The sequence below is a fragment of the Aythya marila genome (genome assembly GCF_965140915.1).
Source record: "Aythya marila genome assembly, chromosome: 4".
Lineage (NCBI taxonomy): Eukaryota > Metazoa > Chordata > Aves > Anseriformes > Anatidae > Aythya > Aythya marila.
This window is the reverse complement of record NC_139045.1, coordinates 74,028,809-74,053,445: the sequence shown is the minus strand read 5'-3', so window position 1 is coordinate 74,053,445 and position 24,637 is coordinate 74,028,809. Positions and strand designations below refer to the sequence as shown.

The 24,637-nt window shown below is 57.7% G+C and overlaps 1 protein-coding gene across 6 annotated transcripts; it reads right to left on the bottom strand.

The window, feature by feature from the left end:
• Positions 1-168: 168 nt before the first annotated feature.
• Positions 169-20,202, bottom strand: RNF24 (ring finger protein 24). Of its 6 annotated transcripts, XM_082758726.1 has the most exons (7): positions 13,889-14,378; positions 11,663-11,877; positions 6,823-6,972; positions 5,123-5,165; positions 3,820-3,861; positions 2,169-2,248; positions 169-1,247 (listed from the first exon to the last, which is right to left on the bottom strand). In XM_082758726.1, exons 3-7 carry the CDS (start codon positions 6,963-6,965, stop codon positions 1,109-1,111), a joined length of 447 nt encoding a protein of 148 aa, XP_082614852.1. In that variant the 5' UTR covers positions 6,966-6,972; positions 11,663-11,877; positions 13,889-14,378; the 3' UTR covers positions 169-1,108. The 6 variants fall into 6 exon arrangements, with proteins under 6 accessions (XP_082614852.1, XP_082614853.1, XP_082614854.1 ...); XM_082758727.1 differs by lacking the exons at positions 11,663-11,877; positions 13,889-14,378 and adding an exon at positions 20,182-20,202; XM_082758728.1 differs by lacking the exons at positions 11,663-11,877; positions 13,889-14,378 and adding an exon at positions 16,399-16,723.
• Between the last annotated feature and the right edge of the window lie 4,435 nt (positions 20,203-24,637).

Sequence of the window (24,637 nt, the reverse complement as noted above, 5' to 3'; positions counted from 1 at the left end):
AACTGTGTTTTTTTTTTTTCTTTTTTTTTTCTCTCCTCCTTTTCCTTACGAATAGTGTGATTAGCAAAAAGGACGCATTAGGATTTTTAAAATAGCAATTAAATATACAAAAATAGAGCTTACAAAAAAACAAAAAAAAGACCGAAAATAAACCGAAAAAAAAAAAAACAAAAAAAAAAAAAACAAAAAAACAAAACAGCGACCGTTTTAAAAAATATTCTGCTGCAGAATTCGTAGTGTACAAACACGTCTATGAGGCTCCACGCTCCATAAACAGGCGGGGGGGGGCACGGTTTTTATAGGGGGACGCCCCACGCTGCTGTGCCCCTGGTAATACTGAGCCCCCCCCCCCTCTGCCCCCCTAAAAGGGACCGAGAGCTGCAAGGAGAAGGGGGCCGGGTGCCTGTGGGGTGCTCGGGTTCGCCCCAAAAGGCAAAGTGGGGGCCTTGTGGCCCCCCCCCCAGCAGCTTGCGCCCCGCGGGCTGCTTGGTTTGGGGGATTTTGGCACTGCCTGGAGCCCCCTGGGGCTGAGAGCGGGTGCACAGGGCAGGATTTTTGTCCCCCCCCGGGGGCTCGCCCGTGGCAGGGGGTTGAGGAAACCCTGAGGTAGCCCAACGCGCGCCGTGGGGGGGGGACACGGCCCCCCTGCCCCGCTCAGCCCTTTTGGGATCCTGGCACGAAGCCCTCGGGGGCAGAGAGAGCACGAAAGGCAGCACCGAGGCGGGGCTGCACCCACGTCACCCCCCCAGGAGGGGAAATAAAACCCAAAATCCCCCCTCGGGTGCCACCGAACCCGCGGTGGATGTGGGCGGCGCTGCTCCGGGGGGGGGGCACCGGCTGCGGGACGGGTGTGGAGGCGAGGCTCTCCCCCTCTCCCTCAGCTCCGGGATCCCGGGGAGGAAACAAAAAACCCCAAAAACCTCATTCTGAGGACGAGGGAGGTGCGGGGGGGGGACGTGCTCCCTCCTAAAGTGCTCTCAGCTCTCTGTCCGTCCGTCCGTCCGTCCCCAGCTCCGTGCTGGTGCCGTAGTGCTTTGGTTGGCGGCTCCGGGTGCCCTGGGGGGGCTCCCCCTGAGCGCCGGGGCGAGTCCAGGGGGGGGGCTCGGAGCTATACCAGGTTCTCCGCGCCCGGGAGGGGGCTTTGGGGGGGCCCAGGGTCCTGCTTGCTGTGCAGCTGGGCCAGCTGCAGCACCGGCATGTTGCAGAGCGGGCACACCTTGCGCACCTCCAGCCATTTGATGAGGCACCTGGGGGGGAAAAAAAAAAAGGGTAAAGCACCCCAAATCATCCCAAATCACCCCAAATCATCCCAAATCAGGGCCGTGTCGGGGCCGAGCCGTTTCCACCCTCCCCGCAGCATCGTCAGCGCAATGAATTCACCGCCTAGGTGCCTTTGTGCACGTAAAAATGTCATAAAATACAACCACACGTAACCGAAGCGTTACGCTGGAGTTTTGCTGCTCCAAACGCTCAGAGCCATCTGGAAAGGGGCTTTTCCTTTCCTTTCTTTTTTTTTTTTTTTTTCCTTTGCCCTTGCTGGAGGGGGAAGAAAACCCCAGAGCAGATTGCTGAAGATGCAACGCTACAAAACCAAGCAAAATGGGAGGCTTTTTGGTTCTCCTCTGTCCTCTCCCACCGCAGCAAGGCAGAAAGGAGCACCGCAGCGAGCTTGGCTCACCCGCAGCCATCCCCTAGCCCTCGTGGAGGAATTTAAGAGACGCTCTCCACCTGAACGAGCATTTTTTTGGGCTTTGGCACCTCCCTGTGCCGGCGCCTCCGCCTCGCTGCCTCTTAAAACGCCTTCAAAAATCGCAGCGCCCCGGGCCGGGGCTTTTCCAGCGCAGGGGGAGCCCGGCAGCCACCCAGGAGCTGCAGGCGCAGGTGGATTTGGGGCCGCGCTCGGCTTTCCAGGCTCTCAGAGAGCCTGGGAGAGCAGCCTGGCGCTGATCCTGGAGCCAAGGGGTGAGCAGCACCGCTCCACGCCGTAAATAAAAGCTGATTAAAGGGGAGGTGGCAGTTGTTTATTCTCTAAAGCCTGGGACAGGCCAAGCAGCGCCGGCTGCGTAATTCAGGCGCCGTCCCTCGCGTCGTGCCTCGGACCAGAGGAGTGCAAAGGACCCAGCCCCAGCCCCTGGCTCCTGCTGTGTTTGAAATCGTCCCGCACTTACTTTCTGTGGAAGGCATGTTTGCACGGACAGATCCCCAGCTCGTCCTTGGGCTTGAACTCCTCCAAGCAGACGGCGCAGATCTGAAAGACGAGCGGGTCACCGGCACGGTCAGCGTTTTCCAACACAAAAAAATCCACGCATATCTCTAAACCGAGGGAAATTCTCCCCCAAAAACCTCCCTGTGAGTGTTTCCTGGCTCCTGGTGCAGGTTTCTGTCCTCTCCCCGGTGCTCACCTCACCACTGCCTTTAATTGGGGAAAAAAAAGGGGAATTTGGCTCCTGTCTGAGCTCAGCAGCGGTGCTGGGCAGAGCTTGGCTTGGCTGCGGGACAGAGCCCGGCTTAGCGCAGCTTTGCAGAGCCCCAGGGCTGCGGCCCTCCCGGAGGTAAATCCTCCAGCTCCTGTGGTCATTAAGCTGCTCCGTTCATTTAAACAGCAATCAAAATAAGTTTAAAGCCCAATCTGCCTTTAATCCGGGCTCTAATTGCCGGGGTTGGCAGCCTCTGGGCCGGGCAGCGCCTCCCTGCCTGCTTTACCCACAAACATCGCAGGAGGCAGAGGGGAACCGCTGCCCCCCAGCTTTATTTGCACAGCCTGGTGGGTTTGCACTGAGGACCGAGCACTTTTTGGAGCCTGTGAAGCCCTCGGAGAGGCGGCGTCACGGGAAAAAGGGGAAAAAAAACAGAGCTGGGCAAGCACAGAGGAGCCCAGCGGGGATTTTACCTCCCGGTGAGCCCTGGCAGCTGCTGCATCAATCCCCCAATACCCAATTTTTTGCCCAAAATGGGATATTTCGGAAGGAGCCTGAGCAAAACCCTCCCAGCCTTCCCCAAACCCCCTTTGGGGATGCAAACAGGGTTTTTAATTCCTAACACACCCAAGCAGCCCGCAGCCGGCCTCTCCTCCTGCCACGGCTCCTTGCTGCGGGGATGACAGCGCAGAAAACCCACAGCAACGCATGAAAAAAATGCACCGAAGGGATGATGCGTGGAAAAAAATTGCAGGAGAAACAACCACGCGTGGAAAATTGCGTGAAGACGACAGTGCATACAGACAAAAACGCGTGAAAATGCATAAAAATGCATGAAAATGAATCAAAATCCATGAAAACGAATCAAAATCCACGAAAATGCATAAAAGCAATCTGTGAAAATGCATGAAAATGCCTAAAATAACAATGAATGAAAACGCATGAGGACAGCAACGCATGAAAACGCACAAAAATACGTGAAAACGCGTTAAAAAAAAATGCATGAAAACGCATGAAGACCACTGCAGGAAAACAATGCTGCTTGAAAATGATGATGACGAAAATTAATAACGCATGAAAATAATGGTGCATAAAAAGGAAAAGGCCCCTGGGAGGGGGCTGGGGCTGGCTCGATCCGGCCCCTCTGCAGCTGTGCCCGTGGCAGCTGCGTTAGCGAGCGATGGGACATGCAGAGAGGATGAGGAGCAGCATCGGGGAACGAGCACAAGGAGGTGCAAGGAGGCTGCAGGGCCAGGCACACGTCAGCTTTTGGCACGGTGTCCCTGCAGCCAGGAGGTGGCAAGGGACGGAGGGGAGCTGCAGGAGCTGCCGGGGGTGGAAACTCATCGCGTTCCCCCGCTGCTGGCGGCGTCCCAGGAAGCAGAGCCCCGCACGCACTCACCTCGTGGAGGTTCAGCTCCTTCACCTTCTCCTTGAGAATGACCTGCAACATAGAGATGGGGTCAGGACACGGCTCCTGCCACATTTACAGCTGCTCAGATCCCCATAAATCCGAATTTCCATGCGCAAAATCTGTTACACTGAAAATCCCCCCTTTTGGGCACCAGCTGGGGCCGGGTGCTGCACCAAGGCAGCAATGGGCTGAGGTTTTGCAGGGCACAGCACAAACAGAAAGAGCCCGCTGTAAATTAAACCTGAATTCTAAAAATACGCTAAAAACCGGGCCAGTTCTGCACACTTTGAGCAATAATTATAAAAAAACACAGAGCCACGGATGTGCCCGTGCTGTGGCAGCTCTCCGTACACGTGGAGCTCCCCAGGAGCCAGAAACCTCCGGCACCCCACCTCCAGCCTGCACGCATCCCTGTGGGTGGACAGGGCGAAAAGTGGTGTTTGCACAAAAAAAAAGATCCGAGGACAAACCTCAGGAGGTCCCCAAACCGAGCGCCTGGAGGGGGCTGAGCTCCAGGAACAGCCACGTGCTGGAACATCCATCCAGCCCGGCCCCACCTCCTTCGGTTTCCTGCCTGAACGCTAGGTCAGAGGTGGAAAAAGCTACAAAACCCCGGGGAAAAGGGGATGTTTCAGCAGAAAATGGAGTTTATTTTAACCCCTGCGTGTGGGTGGCTGCAGAAAGCAGCTGGGTTGGCCGCGGCGATGCCTTCCCCGGGATGGACGGGGCTGTGCTGACCCCGCAGCCAGCTCCAGCCCACGCTGCAGCTGCTGGAGGAGCGCTGGATGCTGCCACCACGACACCCCCGAGGGTTTGGGAAGCGCCAGTGGAGGTGCTCTGAGGGTGGAGACATCCCCAGCGCCCGGGAAAACGCTCCGAGACTTGGCACCCGTGTTTGGTTTTAGCTGGGGGAAGCCTCTCCCAGCTTAAACTCTTGCTTTCAGGGTGTTTTATCTTTAAATAATTAGTATTTCTATTCTTTTAGTCCTGCTGATTGCTCTTGCTGCCTCTGGGCTCGCTTAGGGGGATGCACCCAAGCACCTGCAGGGCAGCATCCAGGTCGGACAGCAGCAGACCCCGAGATGCTGAGACCTGCAGAGCGCTGCATGCAGGCAAGAGATGCTCTCAGGGGGCCCAGCTGGCAAAAAAAACCCTAAATCAGCTGGAAAAGAGGTTTGGCAGAGCGTTGGCATCCTCTTTTCAAAGACCTAGAGCCTCCCGGTGAAAAGAAAAGCTCAACGACATCCTGAAGGAGCGATTATTGGCTCCCGGAGCCCGTTCATCACCTCACCTGCTTGTAGGCGTAAAGCTCTTTGTGTGCTTGGTGTCTGAGCCTGGAACGAAGAGAGGGAGAGAAGTGAGGGCAGGCCAAGACAGCAGGATTAACCCCAAAACAGCAGGAACACCCCAAAGACACCTCGCTTCCCTCCCCTCCCCATCTAATCGCTTCGGTTTTCCTTTGTGATTTCGGAGAGGACGGCCACGGGAAACGAGGCAGGCAGGCAGCAGCCGCCCAATTCGGGCTGGGGCTTTTTGTGGAGCGGGGATGGAGCAAGAGGGGTGAAACCGGCCCAGCCCCGAGGCTGGGAAAGTGCTTATGAAACCCAGATGGGGAAAAGCAGAGCTTGGCTGCCGGGGACCACCTACGAGGGGGGAAAAAAGCTCTCCCAGGAGAGCCAGCTCCAGAGCTGATCGCCGTGCCTCGCGGAGGTGGTGGGCAATCAGAGACTCGCCAAACGAGAGGCTACGGGGGGGCGGCGGTGGCAGATCCCACAGGCAATCCTTGATCCCATGCTGTCAGCTCGGAGATTGGGGTAAAAACACCAGATATTGGCTCTCCCACGCTCGGGGTGCCTCCTGGCTGGGTTTGCTGCACCAAGAGGGCTGCAGAGGATGCTCCCGCGTCGGATCTCCCCAAATGTTAAAGGAATTCCTCGCTGCTCCACAGCCTCCAGATGTGATCCTCAGTTAAAAGCCCCAAATCTCAGCGCAGGGGGGGTCAGGGATGTGTGGGGTAACCCAGGAGGGCTTCAGCAGCTGACTGAGGAAGGGGAGAAACTCAGCATGAACTCAAGGTGTTGCTTTGTGTACCGGATCCTCCTGCCACTGGTTTTTGGGGGGTTTTGGGTTTCTGGGGCTGCTCCGGGTGTGTAGGATCCTCCTTTGCAAATCCTGGTGCTGCTGGTTGGATTCCTCAGGTCTCGGTCGAGGCTGGGGCTGTGCAGGGATCGTGAGATGATCTAGCCCAAGCTCCCATCACTCAGAGGTCAGCGTTATTCCTGGGGGTGGCAGCCAAACGTCCCTCCCCGACAGGCACTCCGTCTTCATTTAAAGACAGCAGGAGCTTGCCGCTTCCCTCGCTGGCTTCTCTCAGCAGTTACTCACCCTCTCTCTTCCCACACGCCTCCAACTTCTAAATTTAAAGGTTTGCTGGCTCCATCCTCCAGACGTTACTCCTGGTTATTTCTTCTCTGGGGCAGAACACACCCAGCGAGACCCAGTGCCCAGGAAAACACTCGCAAAGCCCAAACACCTCTTCGTTTTGCAGGCAAGCCGCACAGGTTCAGCTCAACCCGGGGAAAACACATCCCTCACGAGGAGCGATTTGGGTAGGGTAACGAGGGGGCAGGCATTAAACATTCCCTAAGCAGCCGGCGCCCGAGTTAGCCATTAAAGAGCGAGCCGTGGGCAGGAACCATAAAACCCCGCTTCCAAGTCCCGGTTGAGACGCCTGCCTGAGCAACCGTGCTCCGTGCCCGTGTTACGTGGCCCCAGAAATAAATTTCTGCTGGGTTTGGAGCCGATACCACGGTTCCTTTCGGAGCTGCTCGCTTCCAGACGTGTTGGGTCCACGCTGCGTGAGCTCCGCGTCCGTTTCCTCTGCGAGGGACGAATGTTGAGGCCGATGCTAAGGGCTGAGCAAATCCTTTTTTTCTGATTTTAATCCTTTTTTTTTTTTTTAATATTCTTTCTCTAATCGATTATTCTTACCTGATCAGGTAGCAGCAGAAGAGTAAACTAAGGATGAAGACGAAGATGGCCGTGCCGAAAACCACGATGTATATGTTGAGAGGCAGGTTCTGGAACCCGATGTTCGGCATCCTGAAACTGTAGTGCTGGAAATCCGAGCTCATGGGTAGGCTGCGAGGAAAGGGAGAGAAGAGGAGGACGTCAGGCTCCATCCGCACACGGGATGCCCCACAGAGGAGAGGAGGGACGCCCCGAAAACAAAGCGGGGCAGGCTAACCCGTGCCTGGGATTCCCCTTCTCCCTCCACGTGCTCCTCGCCCAGCGATTTCCCCTCCTGCCGACGCAGGCAGTCCTTTAAATTCAGCTCCAGGCGGGGATTTGCAGCCAAGCCACCCCAATCCCAATGTCCCCCTGTGCCTGAAACCCCGATTAATTAGACTGAAACGCCCCAAAGCAGCCAGAAGGCAGGCTGGAGAGTTTTTCCTCCCCTCCTCTCCTGTGGTTTCCTCCCCGAGCAGAAATTCTGCCCTCCGCCACTCCTTTAGGGTGATTTCCACGCTGCCATCGGGGCCGAGGGGAGGGCAAGGACATCGCCGCGGCAGATGGCAGAGCTGCCGGGATTTACAGGTGCCATAAATACAGGTGCCAGCACAAATCCCACAGACAGAGCCCGATGAAACCTCCCGGGCCCATCCCCGGGGTGATGATTTCAGCCTGCGAGCTCTCCCGTGCCATATAAACCTCCCCGAGCCCCAAACGTCCGAAAAATCACCGAAAAGCAGGGATTTGCTGTGGCTCCTCATCGTTCCTTTCCGCCCCGCGGCTCCCGAGCCGCTCACCCTTGAATGAACAGGCACAAAGTTCCCCCGCCCCCAGCTCGGAGAAGGAAGTTAAAAAAAAAAACACACAAAAAAAACCAATAATAAATGATCTCTCTTGTTTTCCTTTCATCGGTTACTGCCCACGGGAGGCGGCGTGCAAGCCAGTTTCACAACAAACAGGGAAACTACCTGCAGTCTGCCCCCAGCTTTTGGGGAATTCAATTACGGAGGGATGACAAAATCCCCCCCGGAGCAGGGTTTTTGTTTTTTTTTTTTTCGGCGCAGGAGCCGCGCGGCTCCAGGTTTTGTGCAGGACGGGGTGAAAGCGGGGGAGGTGGCCGGGGATAACCGGGGAAAACGGCGATGAAAAGCCCCAAATCTGAGCTGTGAACCTGCAGGGAGGCATTTGGGCTCCCAGCAAGGCTGGATTCAGGGTCTGGAAGAAAATAATCCCTGAAATGATCCGTGCTCTTTGCTGCTGCTGCGGCCCCATCGGCGCAGGGACTTCGTGGCACCTAAAGAAACCGGGTTTAAGCCCAGAAAGCTTCAGCAAAGAAACCCTACCCAACAGCAGACGCTCCTGAGCAGCCTTTCCTCCTTTGTCCCCTTTTTTTCTAAGCCTCACCGGGTGTTTTCTTGGCGCAGGAGCGGCTCTCCCATCCCTCACCTCGCAGGATCAGGCCCCGCTGTTTCGGGCAGGCAGCGAGACGACGCGACAGCGGCCTCAGCAAAATTAAAACACGGCCCCAAAACGCAGCCCCAGCCCCTCTCCTGCAGCTTCCAGCACCCACCTGGCATCCTCACGCCTTCCTGGCACCGATTTCTTCCCCTCTGGGGCGCTCGAGGCTGGCCCCCCAGCCCGGCGTCACCTCCTGCCCCTCTCCGAGGGCAGCATCCCCGCCGCTGCTTTCGGCTCCCTGGGTTTTTGAGGCGTAAAAACGATTTTTGGTAAAGCCTGGACTCGATTAAAACCCCCCGGAGAGCCGAGCACGTGTTCAGCGAGGCGCCCAGCCCGAGTGGGAAGGCTGCAAGAGCCGCGAGCCCGCACGCACTGAGGCTTGCTCAACGCCACCGAGGTGGTGGTTGGTTTTTTTCTTTTTGTGTTTGTTTTGCTTTGCGAATAAATAATTAAAAAAAAAAAGCGACACCGCCCCCAAACCTTTGTTCCCGACTCGGGCACAGTTAATGCGCAGCTTCGCGTGGCTGCGCGGGGTTGGGTTGGGGTTTTAATCCCCGTGCTCTTTGCTGGGTCAAAGGGATTTCAGGCGGTTGTGAGCCTCCTCCTGCTTCCTTTTTGAGCCAGGGGCTCCTCGTGCTGGTCGCTGGCTTGGATTTCCAGAAATATTCCGGGTTTGCTGGCTGCCCCATGCGGGGAAGGAGAGGTTCTGCGAGCCGGGAGCAGAGCTTGTGGCCTCCCACCAGGAATATCAGTGGCTGAGGTCCCCATCTGGGGGACCACCGTGGTCGGCAGCGTGTTTTTGGGGTTCTGAGGATCATAAATCCTCTATGGGAACGCAGGTTTCGGGAGCAAGCCTCAGCAAGGCTTGAAAAAACCAGCAGATGGAGACCCCAACGTGCTGGATCTCGCTACCGGGGCATGGAAAGGAGCTGAACGCCCCCACAGAGCATCCCTCTGGCCAGCCGAGCACCCCAAACAATCCGGGACCAATCTTGGAGGCAAAACAACCAAACCAAGCAGCACGGCACCAACCCTCTTCCTTCGTAGCTCCTTCAAGCTGCGACGCTCTCCAAACTGAGCCAGGTCTGGGGGCTTCAGCGCACTGAGAATGTCAGCGGAGATGAGCTGGTCCTTTTTAGGGCCTGGGATTTAGGGCTTGGGATTTAGGGCCTGGGATCTCCTCCAGCCACGAATTCCCGACGGCCGCATCCAGCTGCTCCACCAGACCGCAGCTACAAACCACCACGGCTGCCTGAGGGATCCCAAGCTCCCTGCCGCATCCTCCCAGCTGGGATTTTGCCCCAAAACGCCGTGCCCGAGGTGGCCGTGACCCTACAGCAGGGACTCATTCTCCTCGGGACGATCCCAGAGGTGCAGAAACGTTACGGTGAAAAATCACCATCAGCAGATAGAGGCAAAAAAAGAGCCTGCCCAGGATCCAGGAAACTGTTAACTTGAAAAAAAAAGCCTGAAATGGGATGATTGTAAGGAGCCAAGCTTTTGGTTTGTTTGATTTTCTCTTTTTTTTTTTTTTTGGGGGGTGGGGAGCGTGGTAGGGGAGGAGCTGTGCTTTAATTCGCTTCAGATTTCCCAGAGCGCAGCCAAAAGAAATAAAAAGGAGCCGTGAGGGAGGCCGGGAGCTTTCCGAGGCAGGACAAAAAGCTTCAGGCTGTGCCCGTGGGACCCCAGACCCCGCGTGGGGCTGGCTGCGGGTCTGAAATCCCGACCTGCACCCAGCAGGACCTGGAGGCTGGGTTATAAAAAGGTGCCAGGCTGCCCCTCAGCGCAAACCCGGCCGCCTAGATGAAAGGGAAGGAAGGAAAGTCGGATTTTCCCAGGCTGAGGCACGGAGGATACGTCCCGAACGCCCTGAAATTAAAAGGCACCGAGGTGTCCTTATGACAGGGCTGGACGCAGGGACGGGGCTTCTCCGCGGGGAGGGATCCCGTAGGAAACCCCAAAACCCCCTGCAGGAGGTGCCGGTCCGCACGCAGCCGCGGGGACGGGGAGGACGCAGCCTCCGCGTCCCCGTGGGATTTAATTAACGGCTTTAATTAAGGGCCAGTTCTGGTTAACACCAGGTTAAAGAGCAGGGCAGGCAGGGAAGGGAGAGCTGCAGGTGCCGCTGCCCTCCCCCTGCTCGCCGCGCCCTCTGATTACAAGCCAGGCACTTCAAGGCAAACCCCAAGAAGCCACGCAGCCCAAATCCGTCCTTCTCATTAGCAGCAGCAAGCAATTAACGAGCTCAACCAGCTCGGCCGAGCTCTTCCACGCAGCTTTCAGCGGGGAAACCTCCGAGGGAGGAACCCAGGAGGCGATTCCCTTGCTGCACGACACCAGGAGCACCACGGGGACCTCACCCTCGCTTCCTGATGGTTCTTGGGGTTTTTTCTCTCCTTCCGAGGGTGTTTTTGTTGCTGGTATTTCTTTACAGAGCACCGAGCGTCCCAACCACGTTTAGCCCAGGCCAAGGGTTTGGTTTTGGGGCTGGCAGTGGGCAGCAGGCACGAGGAAAAGTTTCCCCAAATCCCTTCGTTTGTAGGGGGAATTGAGGAACGTGGCCCCATCGCCTTCCCCCTGGGAATTTCCACAAGCCAGAAATACGAGACTTGTATGTCCAGGCTGAGATTTCCAACAAATTTTTCCAAAAAAAAGGGGTTTTGGGGCACTTTGGAAGCAGCAGCGAGATGCTACTCGGACAAGCAGCCCGGCAGGAGATGTCGTGACACGTGGGTGAATTCTGGTGAATCCCAACGCGGAGCTGTCACCACCAGGGCACCCAAGGGGTCACCGCATGTCACCGAGGGGGTGACAAAAGCCGGTGGCAGCCCCCCAGAGCCAGCAGAGCCCATGGAAAGCAGAACGGGGAACGGCAGGAGGTTGGAGAGCAAAAGGACATGGTTTTTCCCCCAGAAATTGGGCAGCAGAAGTTAAAAATTCCTCCCTGTGGAAGCAGGATGCTCCACGCAGGGCCAGGGGCAGCTAGGTGCACGGGATGGGGTTTGCAAACCCCCATGCAGAGGCCCTAAAACCTCTCCTGGTGTAATTTATCTCCCTCCAAACGTCCCTGCACCTTCTGGGCCACCAGTCCATCATGCTGCAATTCTCCAGCAAAGCCTGCCCAGGAGATGCTGCCCGGTTCAGACCTTTGAGCCCTTTCCCCTCCCTCCAAGAGGGAATCGGATGCTTTTGGAACGGGAACCAAAATTCCCTGGCTTCGCTCCCTGGCTGGACGACACCAAACACAAATTTAACCCCCTCGGCCGCTGGTGGGGAAAGAGCGAGCTGGAAGAGGCTCCCGGCGACGCAATCAGCAGCCAAAAAGGCCAAAAAGTCTTAAAATGAGAATAAACAGATCCACCTGGCAGTGCCACCAGCACCCCTGCAGTTTTCTGGATCCTCAAGGGTCAGTTTAGTGGAGAAGCAGCCCCGTCACCGCCGTCCCGAGGCACATCTTGAGGAGGAAAAACCTTTTTGCTTCTGCCGGAGAGGCGCAGGAATTAGGTCAGCTGCAGTTCCCAGCGCCAGGTTAAAGCCCAGGGCCGTCAGCAAGGCAAACAAGAGGCTCGCTCAGGGCTGATTTTGCAAGATCCAGACAGAAAAAAAAAAAAAAAAAAAGACGTAAAATAAATAAAAAGAAAAAAAAAAATAATCCCTGGTGCTTTTTTAAGTTCAGCCTAAGCCGGCGGGGGAGCGGAGCTCGGGCTCCCCGTGTCTGGCAGCAGCGGGAACGAGGAATCGAAAGCAGCCCCGGGGTCATCCCACCCGGCACAGCTTTTCTGGGAACTGCAGGCGAGGCAGCAAGTTTCGGGAAAGCCGCAGGAAGTCGGAGGAGCAGCCGCAGGATCCGTGGCTGCCAGAGCATCTTCGGGAGGCTGAGGGGGAGCCGCAGGCTGCCCGCGTGAGCTGAGCCGGGCTTCTCCTTGGCCATGAGATAATGCTGGAGGAATTTTTTTTCCCCCTTTGGCCCCGCGGTTTGTTTTTTTTTGCCCCTCCACCCCCTTTTCCTGGCACGTGGCTCCGTCCCAGCTGCGATGTCACGACCCGCTGAGCTCACTTTTCCTCCCGACAGCGCGGTGGGAAGGGAAAGGATGCCCCGAGCCCCCCTCCGTCCTCCTGGCTGTGAAATGCAGCGGCCCTGTGGGACCCAACCCCGCTGCCCTCACAGCACCAGCCCCTACCGCATCCCATCAGGTGCCAAAGCCTCGATTTATGGAGTTTTGTCCCCGATTCATGGGCTTCTTGCAAGCACTGCCCAGCCGAACCCGGTGCTCAACATCTGGATAACCCAGGGAATCGCAATCCGGACAGGGAGAGGTGCAGGATGCTAAAGGGGCTCCCAAAATATCACATTTGGGGAAAAAAAAAAAAAATCAAATCACCCTCACCAGGCTGAATAAAGCAAAGAAAAAAAAGCAACCGGCCTTCTCCGCCAAGCAGATGGACGATACGACCTCCCGAAATCCCTTCGTCCCCACTCCCCGAGCTCATTTAATAGGAGAAAAAAACAAAAAAAACAAAAACAAAAAGCAGTGCAGGGATCAATAAATCCCTGCAAAGTGCTCCAGGAGCTCCGGGGCTGGGGAGAGCAGCTGCTGGCGGCAGCCCGAGCGAGGCGGTGAGCCGAGCCAAGCGCGATTTGGGCTGCGGGAGGGGAAGGAGGCGCTCGTTTCAGCTCCCCGGGGTTGCTAGGTTATGGAGGTTTTTTGGGGGCATAATCTGCAAGGGGATCCAGATGGCCGCAAAGCCTCGCGGTGGAAAAGCAGCGTGAGGCCTGGGAGGGAAGAATTCCTCTTTATGCTGCTGCCTTCTGCTCCCTCCGAGCCCAAACCCCGGATTTTGGGCCTTGGGAGCGCCCAGCAGACTCTTTATCAACATTTTTACTAAATATACAGAAAGCAGAACAGGTAGCTCGATGCGGGAGAACCGAAAGCCGGACACCAAAACCAAAATCACCAAGAAATCCCGGGGAAGAGCCGCCCCGAAAGCCCCTCTGTCGCTGCGAGGGCCGCGTTGTCAGCTGCTGACAGCATTAAAAACCCTTCAGGAAAACCCAGGCAACCCCAACGCCAAACCTCAGCCTGCTGGGAATTTACCCCACCGCCGTGTCACTGCCATCTGATATTTTTCCTAATGCTTACAGGAAAAAAAAAATAAAAGGAGCTCCGTGCTCAGCCTGCCCTTCCTCTGCTTTTACCAAAAGCACTGGGTTTTGGGGGAATATTTCTTCCCCGGCTCGTTTTGCTCTGCTCACAGCGACCGGGGGCTTTGCAGCGCTTGAAAACCCAGCAAAAAAAAGAGATTTGTGCCCCGGGGCACAAATTGCTTCACTCCCACGGTTCTGCGAGGTGGGCAAAAGCCTCAGAGGTCAGCAGGAGACAGGAGAATCAATTCTCTGCTCCTGGAGTGCCTGGCCAAGCCCCACGGAGAAATGTGTGTAGGAACAGCACGCGTGGGTCCTTCCCTCTCCGTCTCCACGCTGAGCGCTGCTGTCCCTCTCCTGCTTTGTGTCCGAGAGGAGAAAGGAGGCTTGATCTCAGGGCTGGAGGTGTTAATGAGGTCAATTAGCCGGATTTTCCTGACTTACGTGAGGAGCAGACACTTTCAGGAGCGCGCTTTCCTTCCTTCCTTCCTTCTTTCCTTCCCTCCTGCAGAAAGTCCTCAGGCTGCGGGGAAGCCTTGAGCTGGCAGAAGAGACCCCTCCTGACACGCGGTGCTGACGCCGGGCAAGCTGTTTGGCACAGAAACGGTTTAAAAAAAATGACATTTTCTGCAGCCAGAAAGCTCTCCCGATGCCATGGCCTGACCTCAGCGGGACGGAGAACGGCAAGGGACCGCCAAATTCAGGGCAGGGCTGGTGGGACCTGGGAGGTGACGGGCGGGCAAGGCACAAACCTGGAGCATCGCCTGCCCCAACTCCCCGCTTGCCCGAGGGCTTAAGGGCTTAAATTTCTCCGAAATTTAAAATTTCTCAGAAATCCAACCCTGAATGAGCAAAAACACCAGGCTGAGGCTGCGACGTTGATGCAGAACTCGCTGAAAACCCAAAACCAAACCTGCTTCAAGGCTACCGGGGCCTCCTCGGGCACCCCTGAGACCGGCAGGCCCGAAAACAGCCCGCTCCCTGCCAGATCCCTACAGATTCCTGGCTGCTGAATCGGCTACTAGAAGGCAAAATATATTGCTGGCGCTAACGACCCGGCTTAGCAACGAGCACGCAGGCTGCATCGAGTGTCTCTCCAAAGGTCAGGGGAGCGCATGACGCCCGGGAGCCTTTGCGTAAGCTCTTACTACGAGTTGGAGGCGCTTGGAGAGAGCCCGGAGGTCGGATCGCAGCCCGCCACGTCCTTTAAAACGAGAGGGGGGACCCCAAATCCTCCCCTGGGCATCCCACGGCATCGCTCTGGCTCTCTCAGAGGGGTTTGGTGTGAAATCCCATCCGAATTCACGGGGCGAGCGGCGTGGCGGCTGCTGGAGTGGTTCAATGAGGGCGCCGCGGCCTCGTTAGCAGGGTGGAAATTAGGAGCTGCCCTTTTTGGGCACGCTGGGCTGCGGCCAGGCATTCCTGGCAGTGCCTCGAGCAGGGATGTCACAAAAACCCCCAGGGTGTGCACGGGTTTTCCTCGTGGGCTGGGGACGATCGGGTTGGGAGCCACGTCCCGATGAAGACCCCGCGCAGCCCAAGCCCCCCGAGATCATTCCAGGGGAGCAATTTTTTGAAATAATGGGACTTTTGGAAATAACGCTGCTTCCAGGGGTAGTGCAGCCCCCCGAAACTGCTCGTGGAGGTATCTCAGCACGCAGTTTTGCAGATTTCCTGCAAGGAAACCTTTCAGGCCAGCTCTGTGTTTACCCAACCAGGAGCTGCAAACCATCCGAGCCACGCACCTCCAAGCTAACTGCTGACCGACGAGGCCAAACGTGCTGAAAAAAACCCTGCCACTGCACAAAACTCCACGGAGAACACGCAGGAGGGTTAAAATATTGCTTTAAACACTTTGATTGGCCCCAAATCCCATAAATTGGTTCAGCTCCTTGCACCCCATCTCCGCCAGCACCGGTGAGCAGCTCCCTTTCAAAACTCCGGCGCGGCGGTGCCGTGACGCTGCGCAGAAAGGAAGGGGGGGAAAAAAAATGGCTCAAGCTAATCCTGCGATTTTCTAAGACGTTAATCCCTTGATCTCATTGAAAGGGATTAGAGTTCCTGGCGAGGGAGGAAGCCGACGAAGTTTTCAGGCAGATGGACCCCAAAACGGAGCGAGGGGAAGGGGCAAGCGGGCCCACAGTGATTTGGTTTGGGGAACGAAGCAAGGCACGGCCTTTTTCGTGACAAAAACCAGCTGCCTGCTTCGGGAAGGTTCACTCTCGGGTCGTACCTGCTTGCTCGGAGGAGAACCGTCCATAAATCAGAGAGAAACATCGAGAGGTGAGATAAATCAGAGCGTGAGGGAGGCTTCGCGAGCAGAGAGAGGGATTCAGGTGATCTTTCGGCGCACAGAAAGCCAACTTCCCACTTTTAACTCCCACCAAAACCAAAAGAAAACCACCCAAACCCACAAGAAAACCACCAAAACAACCCAAAACCCCAAGCAAAGCTGCACCGTTTCACCCACAATTTCGACCAGGACCCCCCCCCCTCTCTTTTATGGCAGGCTGCTCGCAGGGCTCTGCTTTTGTTCAGCTCCAGCACGTCCCCGCTCCGCTGAGGAGCTCACAAAAGGGAGAAATAAATAAATAAGCCCCCAAAACGCAGCTGCCTTAAGAACCGATCCGCCAGGAAACCACCCCCGGGGGGGGAAGCCGAGCCCCGGCGAGGGTTTTCGCGCGGAACAATGGAAAAAATGATTCCTTTGGAGGCAGGCAGAAATATTTGCTGCTTTGCGAAAGAGCTCGGCGAGGAGAGGAGCTTAATTCGATCCTTACGCCACGCCAGCGCTTTAATTCCGTGCAGGCTGCGGGCAGGAAGGGCCTGCTCGGGGCTGGGAGGGAGGAAGGGAAGATGCTCGGGTGGATTTATCGCTCTTGGCAGCAGCCAGGCTGAGCCCGGGCTCCCTAAAATCACTTGGGACGGGCTGTCGGGCTCCCCGGCCCTCTTACCTGCCGGGATTCCCTCTGGGGTGGAAAGGGGCCGATGGATGAGCTGAGCTCTGCCTCCCAGCACCACGTTCCAGCTTCCTTCAAGCCTTTTCTTTTCTTTTTTTCTCCCTAAAAGCCCTTCCCCAGCTGGGTCCGAGAGGCTGGAGCGAGAAGGGGGCAAGGTCGGCGCGGCGCTTTCGCTTTCTCTCTCCGCCTGGGAACCTGGCGCCGTTTCCAGAGCCCGGCGTAAATCCTGCAGGGCTAATCCTCCCCGGGAAGAAAAACCAGAAAAAAACCAAAGTTGTGTCCTCTCCTTGCCACGTTCGCAGCCCCCGAGTTGAAGGGAGCAGAGGAAGGAGCCCTCCCAGCTCCCAATTCCTCACCGGCCTCGACGCAGCGAGCTCGCTGCGGGGCTTTTAGAAGCGGCGGCTGCGAAAGAAACCCAAAAGGCTCCAAAAAAACCCAACGGCGACCTCGGAAACATCCAAAGGGGGAATCATCCGTAGCACTAAAACACCCCGCACCGCCCCGTGCTCCCTCGCTGCATCTCCTGCCCCCGGCCCGCTCCTTTCCCCAGGCTTTGATCCAGTTTTAGCCGAGGCGGCGGCGGCGCGGGAGCAACCTGAGCCCTGGCAGCCCCCGCCCCAGCTGCTCCCGGCTAATTTAAGGCCACGGCGGGGACTTGCTGGGTGCTGCTTTGGGGTTTGGGGCGCGGTGAGACGTGGATGGGGACGCCGGCACCGCCACCGTGGCGGTTTGTCCATCCCCTGTATGCTCCTTGGTTCATTTGAGGGCTTTTGGGGTCAGCTCACGTGTCCTCCTGGCGGGAGATCCTCCCCTCGAGGCGCACCCACGGCGTCTCCAAGCTCCTCTCGAGCTCCACGGCTGCCACTCCCCCGTCGACGTCTCGTTTGCGAGATGTTCGTTAATTAATTAGAGCTAATGGACGCATGAGACGGGGCAGGAGGGGGTCGGCGCGCCATCACATCACCCATTTGGGGAGGAAAAAGCAGCTTTGAGCATCCCACCAACGCGGCTCCACCCCGTAGGGCACTCGGGTACCACCACATCCCCGCGGAGGTGATGCCCGAGCTTCCCGCACCTCCAATTAACAACCAAATTAATTCCTGCTCGGCTCTCGGCGTGGCAGGAGGCACTGCCGGGGCCCGACCGTGCTTTTCCAAGTGGCTCCTCTCCGTTCTTGCATTGCTCACCCCGAAACTCCCGAGCTGGGCTGAGCCGGCCCCATTACGATGCCACGGGGTGGCCGCTCCCGAGGCAAAGTCTGATGGGGTAGAGCCCTCGGCACGGCTCGCAGGAAACAAAAAATAAATAGGAACGCAAAAAATAAATAGGAAAGGTCCATGGGATGCTCGTCCCATGTCCTCTTCTCCATCCCTGCCTGACAGAGAGCTTCGGCTCGCCTCCAAACCAGCACAGCCCCCACGCCAGGCGGCACCACAGCCACCCAAAGCCAGATTTTGGGTGGGAACGACAAGGAAAAGCTCCAAAACGCCGAGCAGGGAATAAAATCCGGAGACTTTCAGGGATTTAGGGAGGGTAGAGAGAGTGGGATCCTTGCTGGGACCGGGCCAGGTCCCCTCGCCACCCTCAGCACCCAGGCACCTCTGCCCGCCGCTCCTGCCGCGTTCCCTTTTTAATTTTTAACCCAAAACGCAGCAATTAGCACGCTTTGGGCTCCTTCCACGTTGCCCCCGAGCGTTTCTTCCTGCGCTCTTCCTCCCCGAGTTATCTGAGGCAAAGCCTCGTTCATTTTTTTATTTTATTTATTTTTTTTTTTTTTTACTTTCTTTCCGGGCTCGGGGCCAAATCTGCGTTTCATTTCTCGCCGCAGATGGCCCAGCGGCCGGGCCTGCACGAATAAAAGAGCCAAGCAACGGAGACGAGAGGAGCAGAGCGAGCGTGAAACGCTCGGGATGGGGTTTGGGAAGCGATATTTGATGGGGTTTTGGCTGATAGATCAGCGAGCTGGCTTAGGGGGCGCCGGGAGGGACAACCACAGAGGGGACGCGGCTCGAACAATGAAAAAAAAAGGGGAAAAAAATCATATTTTGAGCTCAGCTCGTGCTCTGACAGCCCGGCTGGGTGAGAATAATGGGGTTCGTCCACCTGGGCAGCACAGATTTCCCCTCGTCGCCCTGGCCGGCGTCCCCGCGTGCGGCCCTACACGTCGCGCAGGGCAGGAAGGAGGAGATGAAAGGCGGGGAGCAGCGCGTAATCCTAACCTCCTGCCAGAGGGGCGGGGGGGAGAGGAGGAGAGAAAAATCGATAATAATAATAATAATAATAAAAAAAGAAAAGCAGCACAACACAACGAGCCACGCGCTTTGTTCGCCGCACGTGGGACCCCCCCCGCACCCCGATGGACCCCGCAGAGCCCCCCCCGCTGTTCCCAAGGGTGTTTTTGGGGTCGGGAGAGGCTCCCCTCCAGCCCACAGCCGCGCTAAAACAAAGCCCAAAGGCAGCTGAGGAAGTCCGAGACAACACAAGCCCGAAAATACCAAAAAAAAAAAAACCACAGGCGCATGAAAATGAAAACCCCAAAGGCGCGTTTTTCACCCCAAACGTGCAGTTTGCAGCCCCGTGTGACCCACACGCATCCCCTGCCAAAAGTAGGCTCGGGATGTGCCCGCCCCGCTGCCCTGCTTCTATCCCGAGCCCTTTTTTTTTTTTCATTTTTGGGCTTTTTTTAGCCAAGGCAGCCCTCAGAGCGTCGCCTCCTCCCCCCCCGCCACGTCGGGACCTTCTCGGGGGTGCCAAGCGTGGCACCCCAAAAAGGGACAGGATATGGGGTGGCAGGGACAGGCGGTGCCCTGCAGGGAGCAGGAGGGGAGTGCACGAAGAGGGAAGGAAGGGGCAACCCCAGATTTATAGGGTTGTGCAAGGGGAGGGGGTCCTGCCCCATAGGGGTGCTGGAGGGGGGTCCCAGCCCCATAGGGGTGATGGAAGGGGGGTCCCTGCCCCATTAGGGTGCTGGAAGGGGGCTCAGTGTCCTATAAGAAGGGGTGCCTGCTCCACAGGGTGGTGAATGGGAAGGGCTCAGCACCCCATAAGGGTGCTGGAGGAGGGGTCCCCCTAACCCATAAAGATAACGGAGGGGGGGTCCTTGCCCCATAAGGATGCTGGGGAGGGGCTCCTTTCCCCATAAGGGTACTGGAGGGGGGTTCCCCTGCCCCATAAGGATGCTGGAGGGGGGGGGATCCCAGCCCCACAGTGCAGTGAATGGGAAGGGCTCAGCACCCCATAAGGGTGCTGGAGGGGGGCTCCTTACCCCATAGGGATACTGGACGGGGGGCCTCCTGCCCCATAGGGATACTGGAGGGGGTTCCCCTGCCCCATAGGGATACTGGAGGGGGTTCCCCTGCCCCATAGGGATAACAGAGGGGGGGTCCTTGCCCCATAGGGATACTGGGGGGAGCTTCTTGCCCTATAAGGATGCTGGGGGGGGGGGCTCCTTGCCCCTTAAGGATAACGGAGGGGGAGCTCCTTGCCCCATAAGGATACAGGACCGGGCATCCCCCTACCCCACAGACGCTCTGTGAGGCGGGCTCCCAGCCCCCTCAGCCCCCCACAGCGCTCCCGAGGGGCCTCCCCCACCCCACAGAGCCGCACCGGGGAGGGCTCCAACCCCCAAAAAACGGCACCGGGGGGCAACCTCCACCCCCACAGCGACACAGCAACGAATCCCTAACCCGCTGCGTCCCCTCGGGGGGAGGCGGCCCCGTGTGAGGGCCGGGACCCCCCCCCTTTATCCCGCCCCCCCCCGTCCCGTCCCGCACTCACCGTCCCGCCGAGGCCGCTCTGGCGCCGGTGGGGAGGGACCCGGATGGAGCTGGCCCCGCCCCCTCCGCCCCGCCCCGCCCCGCCCCGCCCGGCGCCGGGCAAGGCCGCTCCGGCTTCGCCGCGCCGCATTGCGCCTGCGCGGCACAGCCTCCCCCCCCCCCCCCCCCCCCCCCCACCTCGGAGGGTGGGGAGGGTTAGGGAGGGGAGGGGTGACGTCATGGAGAGGGGAGGGGGGAGGGGGGAGAGGGGGGGTGATGGGGACATAATGGGGGTGTTGGGGACGTAGTGGGGACGTTGGGGGCAATGGGGACATAATGGGGACACTGGGGACATGGGGACAATGGGGACATAATGGGGACATGGAGGATAATGGGGATGTAGGGTGACAATGGAGACATGGGGACAATGGGGACATAATGGGAACATTGGGGACAATAGGGACAATGGGGACATAATGGGGACACTGGGGACAATGGGGACATGGGGACATAATGGGGATACTGGGGACAATAGGGACATGGGGACAATGGGGACATAATGGGGACATGGAGGACAATGGGGATGTAGGGTGACAATAGGGCTATCGGGGATATGGAGGACAATGGGGACATGGAGGGGACAATGGGGACATAATGGGGACACTGGGGACAATAGGGACATGGGGGACAATGAGGACATAGTGGGGATATTGGGGACAGTAGGGACATGGGGGACAATGGGGACATGCCACCCCACCCAGGCCTGTTCCACCACCTGCCAGCCTCAGCGGGGACACCGGTGGCACGTTGCGTGACCACGGGGAGGTGGCAGCATGTTTAATGCCATGGCTCTGGGCGGTGTCTCTCCTCGTGGAGGAGGCCAAGGTGCCTCCTGCTGCGTTACCTCACCCGGGCGAGCCGTGGAGGCGTTGCACAACCCGAAACTCCGGCCCTGCTGCCTGGCTCGGGGCTCCTCCCGTGCCCTATCTGGCCGACCTCATCTCCACCTCGTGAAGAACCCCAAAATGGCCATGGTTGGCTTCCCTTAATCCCTCCTCTTGAAAGCACGCTCTGAGCGACGTCCTCCATGTCCTCTTGGAGGAGCTGTGGCTGGCCACGGATTTGGGATGTTCCCATTTCCCAATGACATGATGATGGGAGGGAAGTCGTGGGATGGGACCCGCTCTGCTGTCCTACACCACCTCCTTGTCCCCTGCCAGAAGAAGCAGGCAGTGAGGATGTCCAACGAGGGGCAGTTGGAGGATGGAGGTCCGCCAACTGTTGGCCTCCATGACCCCAAGTTGTTCCAGGGAGGTTTGGGTTGGGTATCTGGAGGGATTTCTTCATGGTCAAGCACTGGAAGTGGTAGGGTCCCCGTCCCCAGAGGGTCTCCTGCTACAGGTGAGGAGCCCACAGAGCCCTGGCCCGGCAGGGATGGGAAGAATTTTCCCCTGTGGCTGGTGATACGAAGCTCGTGAGATGGCAACCCCGAAACAGCACATTTATGGGAGCGGGGATACATTTCTGAGCTCCGATTCATCACCCTAATTACAGGTTCACTTTCTCCCTGCACACCCTTGGGCTCCTGGCGCACACGCTAACGCCGCCGCACTTTATTTATGAGAAGATCCAGTTTTTCCTACTCGTTGAGTGCAGGAAGAAGAAATCCGGCAGGCTCCCGTGCCCGGACCTTAGGGCAGAGAGATGGGGTGATAAGGGAGGGTGGGTCTGTCTCCTTGGGAAGGTGAAACGCTCGCCTTTCTCCTCGCTTCTTATCCAAGATGGTTTTGCTTTGTGGTGATCTCCTACCCGGGGTCTCAACAGGGCTGCCAGGTTGTGGTGTGGACACCACCACCTCCTCCCCTCCATAGCTTTTCTTGAGGGAACCAAGCCAGCCCCAAAACCCTCCTCCTGGCCCAGCATGAGTTCAGGACCACGAGTGCCACCACAGCCCTGTTGTCCCCCCAGGAGAAATGGGGTGACAGGGCAGCCATGGGACCTGCGTGTCCCTTTGGAAATGGGTGGAAACCAGAGTGGTGGCAGCCCCCGGGGTTCTCCTGCTCCTCTGGGGTAGCCATGGGACCACAGCTGGGCCGAGGGACAGGGACAGGGGCTTTGCCACTGAATTTCAGCCCTGCCTGCAGGCGGTGGCAGTTTTGGGTTCCCCTGCTCTGGGTGAGGCCTACCGCCACCCATACAGCCCAAGGGAAGCCATGATCTGCCTCACGGCCCCTCATCTGAGCAGAAAACCCAGAATTTGTCCGTGAATACCAACCGAAGCAGCTCTTGGGTGCCACATGTGTGATTTCCCATGTTTGAACAAAAATTCATGAGGTGATTTTGGGGACAGACCCCCTGCGTTTGCCATCGCAGGAGGCTGGCCCATGCCTGGTGCCACACAACCCATGGGGGGATTTGTAGGGCTTGGCTGAGGTGCAGATGAAATAGGGCAGAAGAAAAGCACCGGCAGCTCTCGTGGGAGGATTCCCGTTTCACCTCGTGGTTGAGATTCAGCCTCTGGTGTGGAGGAGGAGGCTGCTTCCCTCAGGCTTCTTCCCAAACTCTGTTTCTGGGTGAGGTCCACGCTGCCAAAATCTCAGCCCTCGGCCCCTCTGCTGGTGGCAGATGTTGTGGTGTGGGCTCGGGTCTGCCAGCAGAAATGGGATTTGGTCACCTCGCTGGGTGTCAGTGGTAGAGAGGACATACAAACAGCCTGTCTGGACTGTCTGTCCCCAAAACTTGGCTTTGCCTGGTCAAGGGGACTTTGCCAGGCTGGTTATAGAAGTGCTGCAGAGAGGAGACCTGGTGGGCTGAGGAGGAGATGGGCTCCTGCAGACCCTCTGTGATCCCAACACACGTGGCATATTGCTGCCAGCTCCTGGCCACCTTCACCCTGTGTCCTCCCCCCTTCGCTGGAAATAATCACCCTCATTTGTCCCTTTGTGATGCTTTCATCCAGCACAGGAATTTATCCTTGGCTCCCTTTCTCCCTCCTTTCTCTCCAGATCTACGGGGTGGCTTTGCTGTCTGATCCAGGAGGCAGTGCAGCCAAAAAATTGGCAAAAATTAGACATTTAGAGAGTTCCTACTCCATTTCTGCCTCGGAGGTGGGATGCAGAAGACCACCAGCAGGGTCTCCTTGGGAAAATCTTGGAAGGATACTGGGGAGGCTCCTCCAGGAGGACGCATTATCGGGGCTGCTTCCTCTGACGTCTTCTCCACTCCCTCTGTGGCATCAGCAGGACTTTGCTTCTGCCCCGTGCCAGACCCATGTGGAGCAGGGTGGAGCAGGGCAGACTCCTTCTCCTCCTCGATTAACCCGGGGCTTTGACTCATGCGTGGCTTTGTGAGTCAGGGGACAGCGCCGCTTCCACGGGGCTTGCCCACGGCTGACCCACCTCCTCGCAACCCACCCAGGCACCTCGTGCTCGGCATCGGCTCCAGCTGAACGAGTGGAGCAGGTATTCCTCCTGGGTGGCAACCCCAGCCCCGCGGCTCTTCCTCTCCTTCGGCACGCCGTGGGGCTCTGCTCTGCTTATAGGAAAGGGGAATCGGGGTAAGCAGCGCCTGCATCCACGCTGGGAAACCCGTGGGGTCGGGCAGGATGGAGAGCCAATTGCCCAGGGTGTTTTCCTCCCACTGATGTCAGGAAAACGTTTTGAGTGTCTTTTTCCGGAGCACGGACCCCTCATTCCTGGGATGTAGGAGATTGCCTGAGATGTTCTTGGGAATTCCTGTGATGCAGTCAGATCTTCCCGTACCCCATTGACGCATTTGGGCTCTGCCTCCGCTCCTTTCCTGCAAAAAAAGACCCAAATCTTTTCCCTCTGGTCCCACTACAGGAACCAGCTGGGGTGGTGAGACCCAGGCAGCTCTGGGTGCTCTGTGCAGGATCTGACAGAGGGATGGATGCAGGGGACAGAGAGAAGAGTGAGTGCAGCGTGGGTGGAAAACACAGATATTACATGAGAAAGTGCCCTAAAGGGAGGTCGAACCAGCTCTTCCAAGACATTATATGCATTATATCCAGGCAGACAGTGACTGATGCAGCCTCACCACACCGATGCTGCTGGGGTGACCCCAGCTTTGCTCTTTGGTTGCAATTTCCACTCGTTCAACAAAATCCACCCAAACCGGGCAAGAAGGGCAGTGGACACAGAGGCACTCAAGGTGGTGAGGGATCCTCCTGGCCCAGAGCCCCCGGCGGTCTCCTCCAGCATCCGGCCGCTGGCTGGGACCCCGAGAAGCTGCTCAGGAGGAATGCGAGGCGAGGGCCAAGCGAGGGTAATGCTTTCCACATTATATTTTCCCAGCTTCCGGCAATTTGCTGCTTTGGGACTTCCCGAGCCAGGGGGTTGTCTCCGGATCTCGCTGTTTAGCAGTGCTCGGTGGGCTGGTGGAGACAGGGGGGTGAGCACAGTCACCACGTTTCCCCAGGCAAAAAAGTGCAAAAAAAACCCACAAAACTCAGCGAGAGC